Here is a 17,235-nt window from a genome sequence, read left to right on the forward strand (position 1 = left end):
AAATAAACATTACTCAATAGGATGATTGTTGAGTCAATACACGTACAAATGAATGAAATTATCTGCATTGCCCATTTTGGGTAATTGCCCATGTAATGACGATACAGCTCAGAGAGAAAGAGGTGTGGTCAGTGAGTTTGCTGGTGATTTCACTCGTTTGTTTATGTTTATGATTGCGCAATTTACCAAAACCGGCAGATGAATGCAATAGTCTTATGGAAATATCTATAAATAAATCCATGTTTCTATCCACTTGAAACCACTTTAGCTTCCGGAAGATCAATCCATACCGCTAAATATACAAAAATAAACATCACATTCAAAACCAGAAAATGTTCTGAGCTCAAATTCATGACTCTGTATCCAAACCAGTCTCACAACTGGGGCCAAGCGGAGAAAGAACACGATTTTAAAAAAGCACATGTTTATTTTGAAACATTTACAAACCTTCAGATCAAAATGAAACAATAGGGGCGCCGTCTCTCCGGTGTGTCTTCTGGTGTTCCACAAGAGCTCTTTTCTCTGAGAAACATTTTCTACAGTCAGGGCATTGCTACGGCTTTGCTTGAGGGCTCTGGTCTTGACTCAGTCTCAATGAGAAAGCGGTGTGCGCTGTGTTCCCCTGACCCATGTGTGTCGCGCTGGTGTTTCTTTATGGCTTTCTTTTCGGTGAAACGCTTCCCGCAGTCGGGGCACTGGTACGGTTTCTCTCCAGTGTGGGTTAGTATGTGTGTTTTCAGCGTGTTCGACTGAGAGAAACTCTTGTCGCAGTAAGTGCAGTGGTGCGGTTTCTGACCCGAGTGTATTAAGTGGTGCCGTATTAAAGAGGCGACTTGAGAGAACTTCATGTCGCAGACGGCGCATAGGAAAGGTTTCTCTCCTGTGTGCACCGTCTGGTGACGCCTCATGTTAGTCTTATCAGCGAAGCACCTGCTGCACTGGGCGCATTGGTAAGGTTTCTCTCCTGTGTGCTTTCTCTCGTGGATTACCAATCTATGCTTTGAACTGAATTCCTGGCCGCAAGTAAGGCAGAGGTACTGATTATTCTCTCTTACTTGCTCGTTTATTTTCTGATGCTTGGTTTTCTGATGATTCAACAAAGCCTGAAGCAATCTGAAACTCTTCCCGCAATCGGAGCAAAGGTGCTGTTTCTCCTCGTGGGTCACCACATGTTTCTTCAGCGCTCCAGACTCCATGAAGCCTTTCCCACAGACAGAACAGACATGCGGCTTCTCTACTTGCTCTCCGTGCTGCGTTTTCTGATGTCTTCTCAAAGCTGAGTGGAAGCCGAAGCTCTTGCCGCAGTTGGCGCAGAGGTGAGGTTTCTCTCCAGTGTGGGTCCGCAGGTGAGTCTCTAACCCTGCCTTAGAAGCCAGCCTCTTCCCACAGTGAGGGCATGGCTCAGAGACCTGTGTCTTGCCTATCTTCTCTCCTTTATGTCTTCTAACATGTGTTCTAAGGTTCGAAGAGTCGTTAAATCTCTTCTCGCAGAGAGGACACACAAAGGGTTTCTCACCGGAGTGCATACGAAGGTGCCTTTGATAACTATTTGAATGAGAGAAGCGTTTGTGGCATTGGGAGCAGCAGAAAGGTTTTTCACCAGTATGCGTTCTCTGGTGGCTGGTCAGCCTTTCCTTGGTTGGGAAATGGCGCTTACATTCAGGGCATTGGAATTGGTCTCCATCTAGACGATGTGATTTGGAATGATTTGTTAAGGTAAGTAAGGACGTGAAAGTCTTTCCGCAGTTGGAGCAGAGGTGAGGTTTCTCTCTCGAATGGACAGATTGGTGTTTTTTTAAGTATCCAGAATCTCTGAAGCCTTTCCCACAGACAGAGCACACATGGGGCTTCGCACTGCCTCCTGCGTGGAGTACCTGATGTCTTCTCAGAGACGAATGAAAACAGTAACTCTTCCCACAGTCGGAGCAGAGGTGGGGTTTCTCTCCAGTGTGGGTTCTTTGATGGGACCTCAAGGCTCCTGGTTGATTAAAAACTTTCCCACAGAATGCACATTCATGACGTTTCACTCCGTGCTCTGAATGACTAAAATGTTTATGTTTGGTCAAGGAGGGACGGAAAGCGAAGCTCTTCCCGCAGTCGGGGCAGACGTGAGGTTTCTCTACAGTGTGGGTCTTCAGGTGAATCTTTAGTCTTATTTTGGTTGACAACTTCTTCCCACAGTGAGAACATGGATTAAGGACTGGTTTCTTCACGGTCCCATCAGGTTCCTCTTCAGAATGTTCTCCTGAGTGAGTTCTAAAGATGTGTTTCTTTAAGTTTCCTGGATCATTGAAACTCTTCCCACAACGAGGGCAAATGTACGGTTTCTCTCCAGTGTGAGTTAGCAGATGTCGCTCCAGAATGTCTTTTGTGGCAAAACTCTTCCCACACTGAGCACAGGTGTGGGTTTTCTTGCAAGTTTTCTGCCCTGGTGTTTTCCTGCAGTCCATCAGCTGCACAGACACCCTCTTCAGACCTCGCAGTAAGGTGCTACCAGGAGAGGCACGACACGGGGTCTTCGGGAGAGACGTGTCCTGTAAATCACAGAAATAGAGACGGAATGAATCAGGGTGGGACATGCTCTTCTACCTGTCAATGAACTTTGAAGTATTTAAATTCCTCTCATCCACAATGACTTAACCTCCTTCTCAAAATGGAGAAAGGTCAAGAGGAGGAACATCAGATATTATCCTCCAATGAGGAGGAACATCAGATATTATCCTCCAATGAGGAGGAACATCAGATATTATCCTCCAATGAGGAGGAACATCAGATATTATCCTCCAATGAGGAGGAACATCAGATATTATCCTCCAATGAGGAGGAACATCAGATATTATCCTCCAATGAGGAGGAACATCAGATATTATCCTCCAATGAGGAGGAACATCAGATATTATCCTCCCATGAGGAGGAACATCAGATATTATCCTCCAATGAGGAGGAACATCAGATATTCCCACGGGGGGCCAGTATGAAAATGTATGCACTCACTAACTGTAAGTCGCTCTGGATAAGAGCGTCTGCTAAATGACTAAAATGTAAAATATTATCCTCCAATGCCTTCTATAGAAGGAAGTTGAGGAATCAAAGAAAGACTGTTGAGAAACACACTTTAAGACTGGGAAAAAAATATTCACTTTCTGACACGGAAAATAAATACTCACGCCTCTCACTCTCTGCTCTGGTGTGTGCTTTTCTGGAGATAACTCCGCCTCCAGTCTGTTGCTAGGCAACCAATCCGTGTCCTCCACGTCGCAGTCTGCAGCGTCATCGTAGTTGGATTGTCTGGGACTCGTGGACTCCGCCTCCAACCCGTTGCTAGATAACCCAGCCCCTCCCTCTCTGCTCCCTCCTTCATCACAGTCCACAGCATGATCAGCCTGGCGGTGACTCCAGGGTGCTGCCCTAGCATCCTCCTGTATCCTCCTGATGTCCTCTTTCAGTTGGACTAACCAAGACATTCCCTGCTCCTCCGATTTCATTGAATCCGTATTGTCCCACATTTCCTCCATGATTTTACGCCGCAATGAGCGGTGATCCATTCCTTTAACTTCGGATGCATCATGTCCACGATGTTCACATAGGTAACATAGATTGTCCTCAGTTAAATTCCATAAACTCTTCTCAATTTCATCCATCAACACTCCCTTCTCTCGATTCATTTTGTCCCAGCAGAGTCTGAATGTTTCTTGGTAAAAATGGCAATAACAACTGGTTATTGAATGGAGCTGTCACAAAGAGTGAGGTGTCTTTCTCATGTGTCCTGTTTCTTTCCTATCTGGAGTTCTCATAACACCAGATCTTCCTCCTGTCACCAGAGCAGTGGAACTCCTTGTGAGGTCACCTGTCACCAGAGCAGTGGAACTCCTTGTGAGGTCACCTGTCACCAGAGCAGTGGAACTCCTTGTGAGGTCACCTGTCACCAGAGCAGTGGAACTCCTTGTGAGGTCACCTGTCACCAGAGCAGTGGAACTCCTTGTGAGGTCACCTGTCACCAGAGCAGTGGAACTCCTTGTGAGGTCACCTGTCACCAGAGCAGTGGAACTCCTTGTGAGGTCACCTGTGGAAGTAGGAGGACGTGGTGTAATAGAAAAAAATAACTGTTTTTACCATCTTATATCTACATGTATATAGTGTCATTCTATTTTGCAGAGTCTGTCAAATCAAAGCATTTTCTAGATTTGATTGTCAATCTTTTATTTTTTTACTTAAAAACACCAATCAGCAGTTAAAACAATAAACAAAGCGTTATCCCCGACCCTGTTTCGGTAAAAAAGCGGAGGGATGGGGCAGGAGAAATCTAACCACTCATATTTATAGACAGAGCTAGGACTGACCATCCATGAAATCTAAATTAATAGTTGTAACTACGTTTTGAGGCTATACAGTGTTTGTTTACATTTACTTTACAAACATTGGAGTGAAACAAGCTTATATTCCGCATAGGGCCCTGTGTTTTGGTTGATCATGTCACATGACCTGGACTTGAACCTTTATTTTAAGCCTTTTCCAGACATGAGAACTACACCAAAAATGAAAGCAGTTGTCTCAGTATGGTGCTGGGCCATCTGACATTTAAGGGGCCAGTTTGATAGAAAAACCTTTCATTGAAGGTTAAAGTCCAGGTCATGTGACATGATTAACCAAAACACAGGGCCCTAGTTGAACTAAGCTCATGAGGCATTTATAAGTTATATACTTCAAGAATCAACGGGTACATACAGTATTATGAAGTACGGAAGGTGTCGTATGCTGTGGCAGTGAAGAGAGTGGTGGAGGAAGATGGTTACAGGCTGAGGGATACTGAGAGGATTCCTGTGAGTAGGCAGAGACCAAGACAGAGTGATGGAAAGAATGTGCTTCAGTAAGGTGGGCTGTTTAGTATTCATAGCCATGGTTGTCAATTGTACCACAGAAATGGATCAGAAGTCACAGAAAAGAGAGGTTGTGGTGGCAGTTTCTGAGAAGTACTTGGGATTGCGAGGATTTACTGCAAAACAGTTGCAGGGGGGTGTTGAGTGGTAGTGTTCTGGAGTAGAATAGTGGAATGTTTTTATTTTTATTTTTATAGAGGGCTAATAGTTGGCAGGGCAATTTTCCTTTTCCCTAATTTTGTATCACCGTATCAAGAACTTAATGTAGGTAGGCCGTGAATGGCCTCACACACAGTACCTAAAAGTTGGATGCGATCCGCCAACCAAATCCTTTAGAAGAAGAAGCTAACAAGCTAACGTTAGCTAACACAGACAGAATATACAACAGTAACTCGTTGATTTCATATAGCTACAATCGAGCTCCCTGTAGCTACCAGTCAGAAAACAATCATTTTATTCGAATATCGACTCAGTTTGTCTACAGCTTTAAAATAGTTTACAGGAGCAATTAGTTAGCTAGCTACTAAGCTAAAACGCAGCTAGTCTGGAGAGCAGCTAGCCAGCTAAATTAGCGGTTATGCGAACCTAACTACTAACTAATTGCATCTTTTGGACGACCCCTTCTGACCGTCAGTAGAAACCTAATGCTTTACTCACCGGCTCGATTGTAACACAATCCTTCCGAAGTATTCAGTAGTCTTCTAGCTACCGTTTCAAACGCAAGCGGCCTGTTCACGTTCCAGGCGAGAAGAAACAAAGGGGCGGGGCTCGCAGAAAGGACACGAGAGGAGAGCAGTAGGGTGAGGTCAGAGAGAGACGAGAACGGTAATACAACTATCCTTATTGAGGACATAGATACATTATATTACATCATAGGTAAATAATAACAACAATAATTACTCAGTACAAATGAATACATGTATATGTATTACCCACTTGCCTATGTAATGACACAGCATAGAGCGAAAGAGGAGTGTTCAGTGAGTTTACTGGTGATTTTCACTAGTTTTATGTTTATGAACAATTTACCAAATGGGGTGGTGAATGCAAACTTCAAAGTAGTCTTATGAAAATATCTATAAATGAGTCCATGGGTTTATTCAATAGGAATTTGTCCAATAGAAACTCATTTTCATTGCATAATATTTTCTGTTGCAAAACTGTTTGCTATGGTGTGCAACTAATGAATACACACCATTTTCTATCCACTTCAAACCGCTTTAGCTTCCACGGGATTAAGCCAGCGTTTCCAAACTCGGTCCTCAGGACCCCAAGGGGTGCACGTTTTGGTTTTAGCCCTAACACTACACAGCTGATTCAAATAGTCAAAGCTTGATAATTAGTTGATTATTTGAATCAGCTGTGTAGTGCTAGAGCATAAAACAAAACGTGGCACCCCACGGGGTCCCGAGGACTGAGTTTGGTTGGGAAAACCTGGATAAAGAAAGATACAAGACCAAAAAAAATTCTGAGCTCAACTATTTCTGTATCCAAACCAGTCTCACCACTGGGGCCAAGCAGGTACAAACATTACTTATTATTTGAAAAACACATGTTTATTTTTAAACATGAAAAAAAAAAAACATATCAAAATGAAACTTTAGATTCACGACTGTATGAGACATCATGTCAACATCTATAACTTCCCCCTCCAATCAACAGATGGAACAGAGAATCACCTTTATTCGTCAAACACATGTGCATGTCCAGGAATTTGACTCTGTGAAATGGTGTTGACACAAACAGAATACAGGCTAAAAATAGACAATAAACAGAATAAACGGACAAGATATATACATGCAGAATGTCCACAATCCTCATACAGTATGTACACTATGAACAGTGGAAGATAAAAACTACAGGCTACACTATAAATCTACATTATGAATTGTGCATGTAGAAATAAAAGCCGACTCCCGGTAGTCCCGTGTAGCTCAGTTGGTAGAGCACGGCGCTTGCGACGCCAGGGGTTGTGGGTTTCGATTCCCCAAAAGGAACCAGTATGAAAATGTATACACTCACTACTACTACTACTACTGTATGTTTCTGTGGATACGAGCATCTGCTAAAACAACGTAAACTACAAGAGTAAATAAAACATAACATGGGTCTGTTCAGATTTCATTAATGAGTTATTAAACAATGTTTGTCACATTACAAGAAGCAGATAGTGTTACACTTATTCAGAAGAATTGGAGCCAAGACCTTCAAATAAAGACATTAAAAACATTTATGTAGGTAGTTGCTTCTTCAGACTTGTACAGTTTCTTGGCAGACTTCTTCTAAAAACTGCCATTTCATTCATAGATAATAATACTAATAATAATAAACACATTAATTGCGATAACATAATGTTGCTAGCTAGCTTATGGAGGAAGCATTTAGTGTTCAGCAACTCTGGCTATATGGCAGCATAACTATAAAGATGACATCATCACACAAAACGCTAACAGCAGACAGATAGCCTTCACACATATATTTTGGGAATATTCTTTCAAATCGCACCACCAAGTTTATATTTCAGCTGTTCAGAAATATGAGGCAGAGACATAGGCTACATCATCATGTCCATTAAATTGGTTGAGGGTTCAGAAGAAGGGGAGTAAAAGCAAAGATTAAAGAGAAACTTGAATGTTTGTGTAAAATAACACATGAGCAAAACATGATTTGGATCCTTAGTTTTGAGAAAGATGTTTCCAAAGAGGGGGGGTGAAAACTCTGTATTCGTAGCCTCGGCCTATAAATTAACTGGAGACAGCGTCCAAGATGGAAGACTGTTGTTTTCAACATAACCTACTCACGTTAGCAAACGCCAATTCGTGGACGGTCTATATAAAAAAATACATTACAAATTTAGCAGACGCTCTTATCCAAAACGACTTACAGGAGCAATTAGGGTTAAGTGCCTCGCTCAAGGGCAGATTCTTCACATAGTTGGCGCAGGGATTTGAACCAGCGACCTTTCAGTTAATGGCCCAATGCTCTTAACCGCTAGGCTACCTGCCGCCCTATATATCTCCGGGTTGCATCCTTTTTACTGGGCCCAACTCACATGCACACTAGCACTCAATGCGCACAGGGAGCACCGCGAGCAGTGATGACGTCATCACGTCATCCAAAAACATGGCAGACACCTTGAATATACAATTTTAATGTCTTCGGCTGTGAGTGATGGAGAAAAAAAAATGGCCTCAATTGATATTTTGTGCACAAAGGTGATGGCTAAAGTATCTTATTAGGAATTTTAAATCTGATTTCTCTATGGGACCATCTACAGGAATTGTCTTTGTGGGCCAGATGTCAGTTAAACTGCAGTACTGAAACTGCCCTCTGGGTAAAGTGGAAAGCTTCCAGACCTGAACCCTGACCCCTTCGTTCGTCTGTGCCGTGCACAAAGTGACTTTTAGAGCTACAAAACTAATTACAAATTTAAGTTAGAAATACTACTTGTACAAACACAAAACACCTTAGCTAGATGTTAAAGTAAGCAACTAAGATATCCTCAGCAAAAAAAAAACGTCTAAATCAATAATGGATTCATTGATTTAGCTTAAATTCATCCAGCCTGTTTTGACGAAGAAATGTACTTCACTTAAGTATTATTTTAGAACGTTATAACAGCCTTTTGATCTATCCCATTACTCTTTGCGAGATACGAGACAGATCAGTGCAGGCGGAATCGTTACCTTGGGAATAAGGTATTTATCTAGTTGCTTCGTTCAGCCTTGTACAGTTGTCTTGGCAGACTTCTTCTAAACTGCCATAGCGCGAGGCCACCATAGTAGAAGACAAGTGAAGCAACGTCACAACATTAAAACAGGCAAGTGGTGTCCTCTAGTGGCCATACTGGTACTGCACCATACAATAAATACATGCCAAAACGGGAGTCATCTATAGCACTTTTTTGTGTGTATGTATGTATGTATGTATATATATATATATATACACATTGGGGGAAAAAAGTATTTAGTCAGCCACCAATTGTGCAAGTTCTCCCACTTAAAAAGATGAGAGGCCTGTAATTTTCATCATAGGTACACGTCAACTATGACAAACAAATTGAGATTTTTTTTCTCTCCAGAAAATCACATTGTAGGATTTTTTATGAATTTATTTGCAAATTATGGTGGAAAATAAGTATTTGGTCACCTACAAACAAGCAAGATTTCTGGCTCTCACAGACCTGTAACTTCTTCTTTAAGAGGCTCCTCTGTCCTCCACTCGTTACCTGTATTAATGGCACCTGTTTGAACTTGTTATCAGTATAAAAGACACCTGTCCACAACCTCAAACAGTCACACTCCAAACTCCACTATGGCCAAGACCAAAGAGCTGTCAAAGGACACCAGAAACAAAATTGTAGACCTGCACCAGGCTGGGAAGACTGAATCTGCAATAGGTAAGCAGCTTGGTTTGAAGAAATCAACTGTGGGAGCAATTATTAGCAAATGGAAGACATACAAGACCACTGATAATCTCCCTTGATCTGGGGCTCCACGCAAGATCTCACCCCGTGGGGTCAAAATGATCACAAGAACGGTGAGCAAAAATCCCAGAACCACACGGGGGGATCTAGTGAATGACCTGCAGAGAGCTGGGACCAAAGTAACAAAGCCTACCATCAGTAACACACTATGCCGCCAGGGACTCAAATCCTGCAGTGCAAGACGTGTCCCCCTGCTTAAGCCAGTACATGTCCAGGCCCGTCTGAAGTTTGCTAGAGTGCATTTGGATGATCCAGAAGAGGATTGGGAGAATGTCATATGGTAGATGAAACCAAAATATAACTTTTTGGTAAAAACTCAACTCGTCGTGTTTGGAGGACAAAGAATGCTGAGTTGCATCCAAAGAACACCATACCTACTGTGAAGCATGTGGGTGGAAACATCATGCTTTGGGGCTGTTTTTCTGCAAAGGGACCAGGACGACTGATCCATGTAAAGGAAAGAATGAATGGGGCCATGTATCGTGAGATTTTGAGTGAAAACCTCCTTCCATCAGCAAGGGCATTGAAGATGAAACGTGGCTGGGTCTTTCAGCATGACAATGATCCCAAACACACCGCCCGGGCAACGAAGGAGTGGCTTCGTAAGAAGCATTTCAAGGTCCTGGAGTGGCCTAGCCAGTCTCCAGATCTCAACCCCATAGAAAATCTTTGGAGGGAGTTGAAAGTCCGTGTTGCCCAGCGGCAGCCCCAAAACATCACTGCTCTAGAGGAGATCTGCATGGAGGAATGGGCCAAAATACCAGCAACAGTGTGCGAAAACCTTGTGAAGACTTACAGAAAACGTTTGACCTGTGTCATTGCCAACAAAGGGTATATAACAAAGTATTGAGAAACTTTTGTTATTGACCAAATACTTATTTTCCACCATAATTTGCAAATAAAATCATTAAAAATCCTACAATGTGATTTTCTGGATTTTTTTTTCTCATTTTGTCTGTCATTGTTGACGTGTACCTATGATGAAAATTACAGGCCTCTCTCATCTTTTTAAGTGGGAGAACTTGCACAATTGGTGGCTGACTAAATACTTTTTTCCCCCACTGTGTATATATATATATATATATACACATTAGCACAAAAAAGGTTCTGGATTCAGGCTAGATAAAACAGTCCAAAGCAAGCAGACAATTCATAAACAGAACCCAATTTATACAATGAGTTCTAACACCCAGAGACAAAATAACTAGTTACGGTAGTTTCTTACGGGAGTCATATAAACTCAGCAAAAAAAGAAACGTCCCTTTTTCAGGACCCTGTCTTTCAAAGAATTTGTAAAAATCCAAATAACTTCACAGATCTTCATTTTAAAGGGGTTAAACACTGTTTCCCATGTTTGTTCAATGAACCATAAACAATTAATGAACATGCACCTGTGGAACAGTCGTTAAGACACTGACAGCTTACAGACGGTAGGCAATTAAGGTCACAGTTATGAAAACTTAGGACACTAAAGAGGCCTTTATACTGACTCTGAAAAACACCAAAAGAAAGATGCACAGGGTCCCTGCTCATCTGCGTGAACGTGCCTTAGGCATGCTGCAAGGAGGCATGAGGACTGCAGATGTGGCCAGGGCAATAAATTGCAATGTCCGTACTGTGAGACGCCTAAGCTACAGGGAGACAGGACTGACAGCTGATCGTCCTCGCAGTGGCAGACCACGTGTAACAACACCTGCACAGGATCGGTACATCCGAACATCACACCTGCGGGACAGGTACAGGATGGCAACAACAACTGCCCGAGTTACACCAGGAACGCACAATCCCTCCATCAGTGCTCAGACTGTCCGCAATATGCTGAAAGAGGCTGGACTGAGGGCTTGTAGGCCTGTTGTAAGGCAAACATCACTGGCAACAACGTCGCCTATGGGCACAAACCCACCGTCGCTGGACCAGACAGGACTGGCAAAAAGTGCTCTTCACTGACGTGTCGCGGTTTTGTCTCACCAGGGGTGATGGTCGGTTTCGCGTTTATCATCGAAGGAATGACCATTACACCGAGGCCTGTACTCTGGAGCGGGATCGATTTGGAGGTGGAGGGTCCGTCATGGTCTGGGGCGGTGTGTCACAGCATCATCGGACTGAGCTTGTTGTCATTGCAGGCAATCTCAACGCTGTGCGTTACCCTTCCTGCAGGCTCATCCTGACATGACCCTCCAGCATGACAATGCCACCAGCCATACTGCTCGTTCTGTGCGTGATTTCCTGCAAGACAGGAATGTCACTGTTCTGCCATGGCCAGTGGGGTAACATCTCACAGCAAGAACTGGAAAATCTGGTGCAGTACATGAGGAGGAGATGCACTGCAGTACTTAATGCAGCTGATGGCCACACCAGATACTGACGGTTAATTTTGATTTTGAACCCCCCTTTGTTCAGGGACACATTATTCAATTTCTGTTAGTCACATGGGGTCTGTGGAACTTGTTCAGTTTATGTCTCAGTTGTTGAATCTTGTTATGTTCATACAAATATTTACACATGTTAAGTTTGCTGAAAATAAACGCAGTTGACATTGAGAGGACGTTTCTTTTTTGCTGAGTTTTTTATATATATTTATACATACACATATACATACACCGTCAACATTTTTGACATGCGTTTTTCTGGATTTTTTTGTTGTTATTCTGTCTCTCACTGTTCAAATAAACCTACCATTAAAATTATAGACTGATCATGTCTTTGTCAGTGGGCAAACGTACAAAATCAGCAGGGGATTAAATACTTTTTTCCCTCACTGTATGTATGTGATATATATATATATATATATATATATATATATATATATATATATATATATGTTAGCACAAAAAAGGTTCTGGATTCAGGCTAGATAGAACAGCCCAAAGCAAGCAGACAATTTATAAACAGAACCAAATGTATACAATGAGTTCTAACACCCAGAGACAAAATAACTAGTTACGGTAGTTTCTTAGTTAGCCTTACAAAAACATTTCAGAGAAAATAAGACAGAAATGAACTATCACATGGTATTCGGGAAGGCAGCGGTGTAGAAGATCTATTTTCAATTTTTAAATGTTTTATTAATTTAGCAGACACTCTTATCCAGAGCGCCTTAGTCAGTCAAATGGCAGCTATTTATCCTCTTCAACCCAATGTGTATCTCCTGGTGTTTCTTCAGAGTGCTGAGTTACCTAAGAATACATTCTCACAGACATTGGAACGTTGGAGCGGTTTCTCTCCCGTGTGTGAGCATGTGATTCTTTAGAGCTCTCTTCTCTGAGAAACCTTTCCCACAATCAGGGCAGTGGCAGGGTTTCACTCCAGTGTGGGTTTGCAGGTGTGATTTCAGACCAGATGAAGAAATGAAACTTTTTACACAATAGGTACATCTGTAACGCCTCTCACCTGAATGCACCCTAAGATGCTTTTTAAGATTTTGTGAAAGAGCAAAACTTTTCCCACACTGGGAGCAAAGGTAGGGCTTCTCTCCAGTGTGTACTCGCTGATGACTTTTCAATTTCTGCTCATTAACAAAGCGCCGGTCACACTGAGAGCAGTGGTAAGGCTTCTCTCCAGTGTGCATTCTCTGGTGAAATACCAGGTTGCGCTTTGTTGAGAGGCACTGCTTGCAAACAGGGCAAGGGAAAGATGGCTTTGCTTCTACATGCTGTTTCTGGTGTGTCGTGAAGTGTCCTAATGTTCTGAAACTCTTCCCGCATTCAGAGCAGAGGTAAGGTTTCTCTCCGGTGTGAATACTCTGATGTGACTTCAAGGATGAAGCTGCTGTAAAGCCCCTCCCACAGACGGGGCACACATGCGGCCTATCCCTGTGTTCAGCATGGACCCTCTGGTGAGATATCAGGTGTGCCTGAGTATAGAAGGTCTTCCCACAGTCAGGGCAGAGGTGGAGCTGTTCCCCAGTGTGTAGTCTCTGGTGTTTCCTCAAGGCATAGGTGCTAGAGAATCTCTTGCCACATTCAGAGCAGAGCTGAGTTTTTTCAGTGTGGCGGATTCGCAGATGATCCTTTAATTCTTTCTTTGAAGCTAGCATCGTCCCGCAGTGAGGACACGGATGCGGGACTTTGACTTTCTTCGTCACTCTAACCTCACCAGTGTGAAGTTTCTGATGTTTTTTTAGGCTTCTTAACAGACGGAACGTCTCCCCACACTCAGAGCACTCGTGAGGTTTCTCTTCGGTATGAATGCGCATGTGACTTTTCAGGCTTTTTTGACTTCCTAAATTCTTCCCACAGTGATCACAGATATGGGAGCTAGGCCTGTCTCCTGGGAGAGTTTTCTTGCATCGTTTAGCTTTAGACAGGCTGTGAGATTTCTCTCCTGTGCGAGTTGTCTTGCTGTCGTCCAGCTGCACAGACACTCTCTTCTTCAGACAGCGCAGTAGGGCGCTACCGCGGGAGGCACGACCCGGGGACATCGAGAGGTTGGAGGTGGGCCGGGGAGGCTTGTCCTGGAAATGGTCAAAATAGTGACCGAATGAAACAGGGTGGGAAACCATCTCCTGCCTTTCAAGGAATTTAAATCTCAAGTCTTTCCTCAATTCCTCTCATCCTCGATTACTCAAACTATTTCTCAAAAACCATTGAAGGAGAAAGGCCAAGAGGAGGAACATCAGATCCTTTTATAAAAGGAGGTCGAGGAATCAAGGAAAGACTTGAGAAACAAAATGTAAGACTGGGAAATCAAATACTCACCCCTCTCTGCTCTGGTATGTGCCTCTCTGGAGATAACTCCACCTCCAGCCCATCGCTAGCCATCCAATCCCTGACCTCCTCGTCCCGTTCTTCATCACAGTCTACAGCGTCATCATCATCATCATCATCAGATTGGCTGGAACTCATGGGCTCCACCTCCAAACCGTTGCTAGGTAACTGAACCTCTCCCTCTCCGTTCCATTCTTCATCACAGTCTCCGGCATCATCATCAGCACTGCTAGCATCCTCCTGTATCCTTTTGATGTCCTCTTTTAGTTGAACTAACCAAGATATTCCCTGCTCCTCCGATTTCATTGAATCCGTATTGTCCCACATTTGCTCCAGGATTTTACGCCGCAATGAGCGGTGATCCATTCCTTTAACTTCGGATGCACCTTTGCCATCTTGTCCATGACGTTCACACAGGTAACGTAAATTGTTCTCGGTCAAATTCCATAAACCCTTTTCGATTTCATCCATCAACTTTCCCTTCTCTCGATCCATTTTGTCCCAGCAGATTCTTAAAGATTTTGATGAGTTAGAATGTGTCTTGGTCAAAAACAGGGCGAGGTGTCTTTCCTTTCATATGGATTCAAAGGACTCCTAGATCTCCCTTCACACTGGGAGCTTTAGGATGTGCTGCTTTGTCAGTCTCCGGCCAAGACAAATTATTCCAGGGTCTGAGTTCTCATAACACTGGATCTTGTTCCTCCCACCAGAGCAGGGGAAATCCTTGTGAGGTCACCTGTGTAGATAGGAGGACTTGGTGTAATACAAAAACAGTTTGTACCATCCAAGATGTACATGTATAGTCAGATTTAAATTTTCTATCATTTCAATATTTTATTTTTTACTAAATATAACAATATCAGTGACCATTAATACATTAATTTCAATATTCCTATGAGGGCTTTTATTTTGAAGGATCCAACCTGGAAGCATAATTCCGCTAGCTAACAAGCGAACTAACATAGCTAACACAAACAGAAAGTACAATAGTAACTCGTTGATTCTATACAGCTCAAATCAATCTGCATGTTTTTACCAGTCAGAAAACAATCTTTGTATTCGTATATCGACTGAGTTTGAGCACAGCTTCAAATGAGTTAGAAGGAGCTATTAGCTAGCTACCAAGCTAAACAGCAGCTGGTCTGAAGAGCAGGTAGCTAGCTAGTCGTCATGCAAACCGAACTACTAATAACGGCGTTTGGACGACCCTTTATGACCATTGGTAGATATCTAATGCTTTACTCACCAGCTTAAGTTTTATATTTCCCTTTCGAAGTATTCAGTAGTCTTCTAGCTAGCTACCTATTTAGCTTTTCAAAGAGCGGCCTGTTCGCTTTCGAGAAGAAGCAACAAAGGGGCGGGGCCAGCAGAAAATACGGAGGCTGAGAAAGGACCTGAGAGGAGAGCAGTCGCGAAAGGGTGAGAGGTTAGAGGGAAAGGGTTATAATTTACACATTTGGGTAAACCACAACCAAAATCTGAAAATATCTTTGCAACAACAAAATGTAATGGCGTGTATCAATTTAACCTTTCGTTTAAAAAAAGAAGAAGATATATATTCTTGCAGATATGAAAGATAAGGTCCTCCTGCTTCCAAAACCTAACCGCAAGCGATGCTTGTTAATGTTCAGACCGAGCATTGTGGCTCTTAACAAAACTCCCCCATACAGAAGAGGCCTTCATCCAATGACTATTATGTGTAATGTAATGGAACTGAGAGTCATGATCAAGGGCTATACAAGAGGTACCAGTACCGAGTCTAACGAGGTAATTGAGGAAAGCTTGCTAGCTTTAGCGAGGGAGTTCTGTTATATTATTAGGAGGTTCTAAGTATACATGTTAAGACAACCCCACTGGGCACACATTCTGTTGGGAATGTATTGTAATGCTTTTAAAATTGTATAACTGCCTTAATTTTGCTGTACCCCAGGAAGAGTAGCTGCTGCCTTGGCAGGAACTAATGGGGATCCATAATAAACCCCAGGAAGAGTAGCTGCTGCCTTGGCAGGAACTAATGGGGATCCATAATAAACCCCAGGAAGAGTAGCTGCTGCCTTGGCAGGAACTAATGGGGATCCATAATAAACCCCAGGAAGAGTAGCTGCTGCTTTGGCAGGAACTAATGGGGATCCATAATAAATACAAATACAAACATTTGTCAAGCGTCCTCGAATTGATTAACCTGTTCTACTATAATCAATAGCTCGCACAAATGAGTCACTCACATCAATATTTAAATCAATGAAACTGGGACAATAACAGCGCCTGCATGTACCGTTTGGCCTCTTCTAAAAGACAAACCACAACGAATTTGGGTAAACGAAATACCTGTTGACAGCTGACAACCTGTAGTAGCAACAGATCCGACTCTACCTACAGATTTTCTCTTCGAGTCAGAACGCCCTGTAGCCAGGATTTAGACACCGCGGAGCCGGGATATGGCTCCGAAAACATACCTCAATCCAGGGATAAAAATGGCCAGGGATATAAATGGCGTTGTACACCGAATTTAGCAGTCTTTCAAAAAATATAAAAGGATGTAATTCCACTACATTTTATGTGGTGAAAATGCAAGCTTGTGTAATGGAACACCAACTGTCCACATTAGGGAAATTAGAGCAACGTAAAATAATTGAATACGGCAAAATATAAACGCAACAATTTCAAAGATTTTACTGAGTTACAGTTCATATGAGGAAATCAGTCAATTGAAATGAATTAATTAGTCCCTAATCTATGGATTTCACATGACTGGGAATACAGATATGCATCTGTTGGTCACAGACACCTTAAACAAATGGGCCTCACAATGGGCCAAAGGATCACGGTATCTCTGTGCATTGACATTGCCATCGATAAAATGCAATTGTGTTCGTTGTCCGTAGCTTATGCCTGCCCATACAATAGCCCCACCGCCACCATGGGGCACTCTGTTCACAACGTTGACATCAGCAAACTGCTTGCCCACACGACGCCATACACGTGGAGTGTTTCAGTGAAACGTAAGTGAGGGAGGCCCCCCATCTCTCGCTTTCCCAGATGTTTAGTTCATTTCATTCCGATCTCCTTTGCATTATTGTAGCCTTTCTCTGTAGCCTGTCAACTATGTGTCTGTCTATCCCTGTTCTCTCCTCTCTGCACAGGCCATACAAATGCTTCACACCAC

The 17,235-nt window shown here is 42.9% G+C and overlaps 2 protein-coding genes across 2 annotated transcripts; both read right to left on the reverse strand.

Annotated features, from left to right (window-relative positions):
- Positions 1–412: 412 nt before the first annotated feature.
- On the reverse strand, positions 413–4,063 carry LOC311115144 (uncharacterized protein). Its single transcript, XM_084190350.1, has 2 exons — positions 3,168–4,063; positions 413–2,534 (listed from the first exon to the last, which is right to left on the reverse strand). The coding sequence occupies exons 1-2, from the start codon at positions 3,663–3,665 to the stop codon at positions 543–545; spliced, it is 2,490 nt and encodes an 829-aa protein (XP_084046476.1). The 5' UTR covers positions 3,666–4,063; the 3' UTR covers positions 413–542.
- A 9,053-nt stretch (positions 4,064–13,116) lies between these two features.
- Positions 13,117–15,407, reverse strand: LOC311115143 (uncharacterized protein; the record flags this gene model as incomplete). The annotated part of the gene is made up of 4 exons (XM_084190349.1): positions 15,316–15,407; positions 14,061–14,805; positions 13,497–13,816; positions 13,117–13,195 (listed from the first exon to the last, which is right to left on the reverse strand). The coding sequence occupies exons 2-4, from the start codon at positions 14,562–14,564 to the stop codon at positions 13,117–13,119; spliced, it is 903 nt and encodes a 300-aa protein (XP_084046475.1). The 5' UTR covers positions 14,565–14,805; positions 15,316–15,407.
- Between the last annotated feature and the right edge of the window lie 1,828 nt (positions 15,408–17,235).

This window comes from Coregonus lavaretus, assembly GCF_964263955.1.
Source record: "Coregonus lavaretus genome assembly, contig: HAP1_SCAFFOLD_200, whole genome shotgun sequence".
NCBI lineage: Eukaryota > Metazoa > Chordata > Actinopteri > Salmoniformes > Salmonidae > Coregonus > Coregonus lavaretus.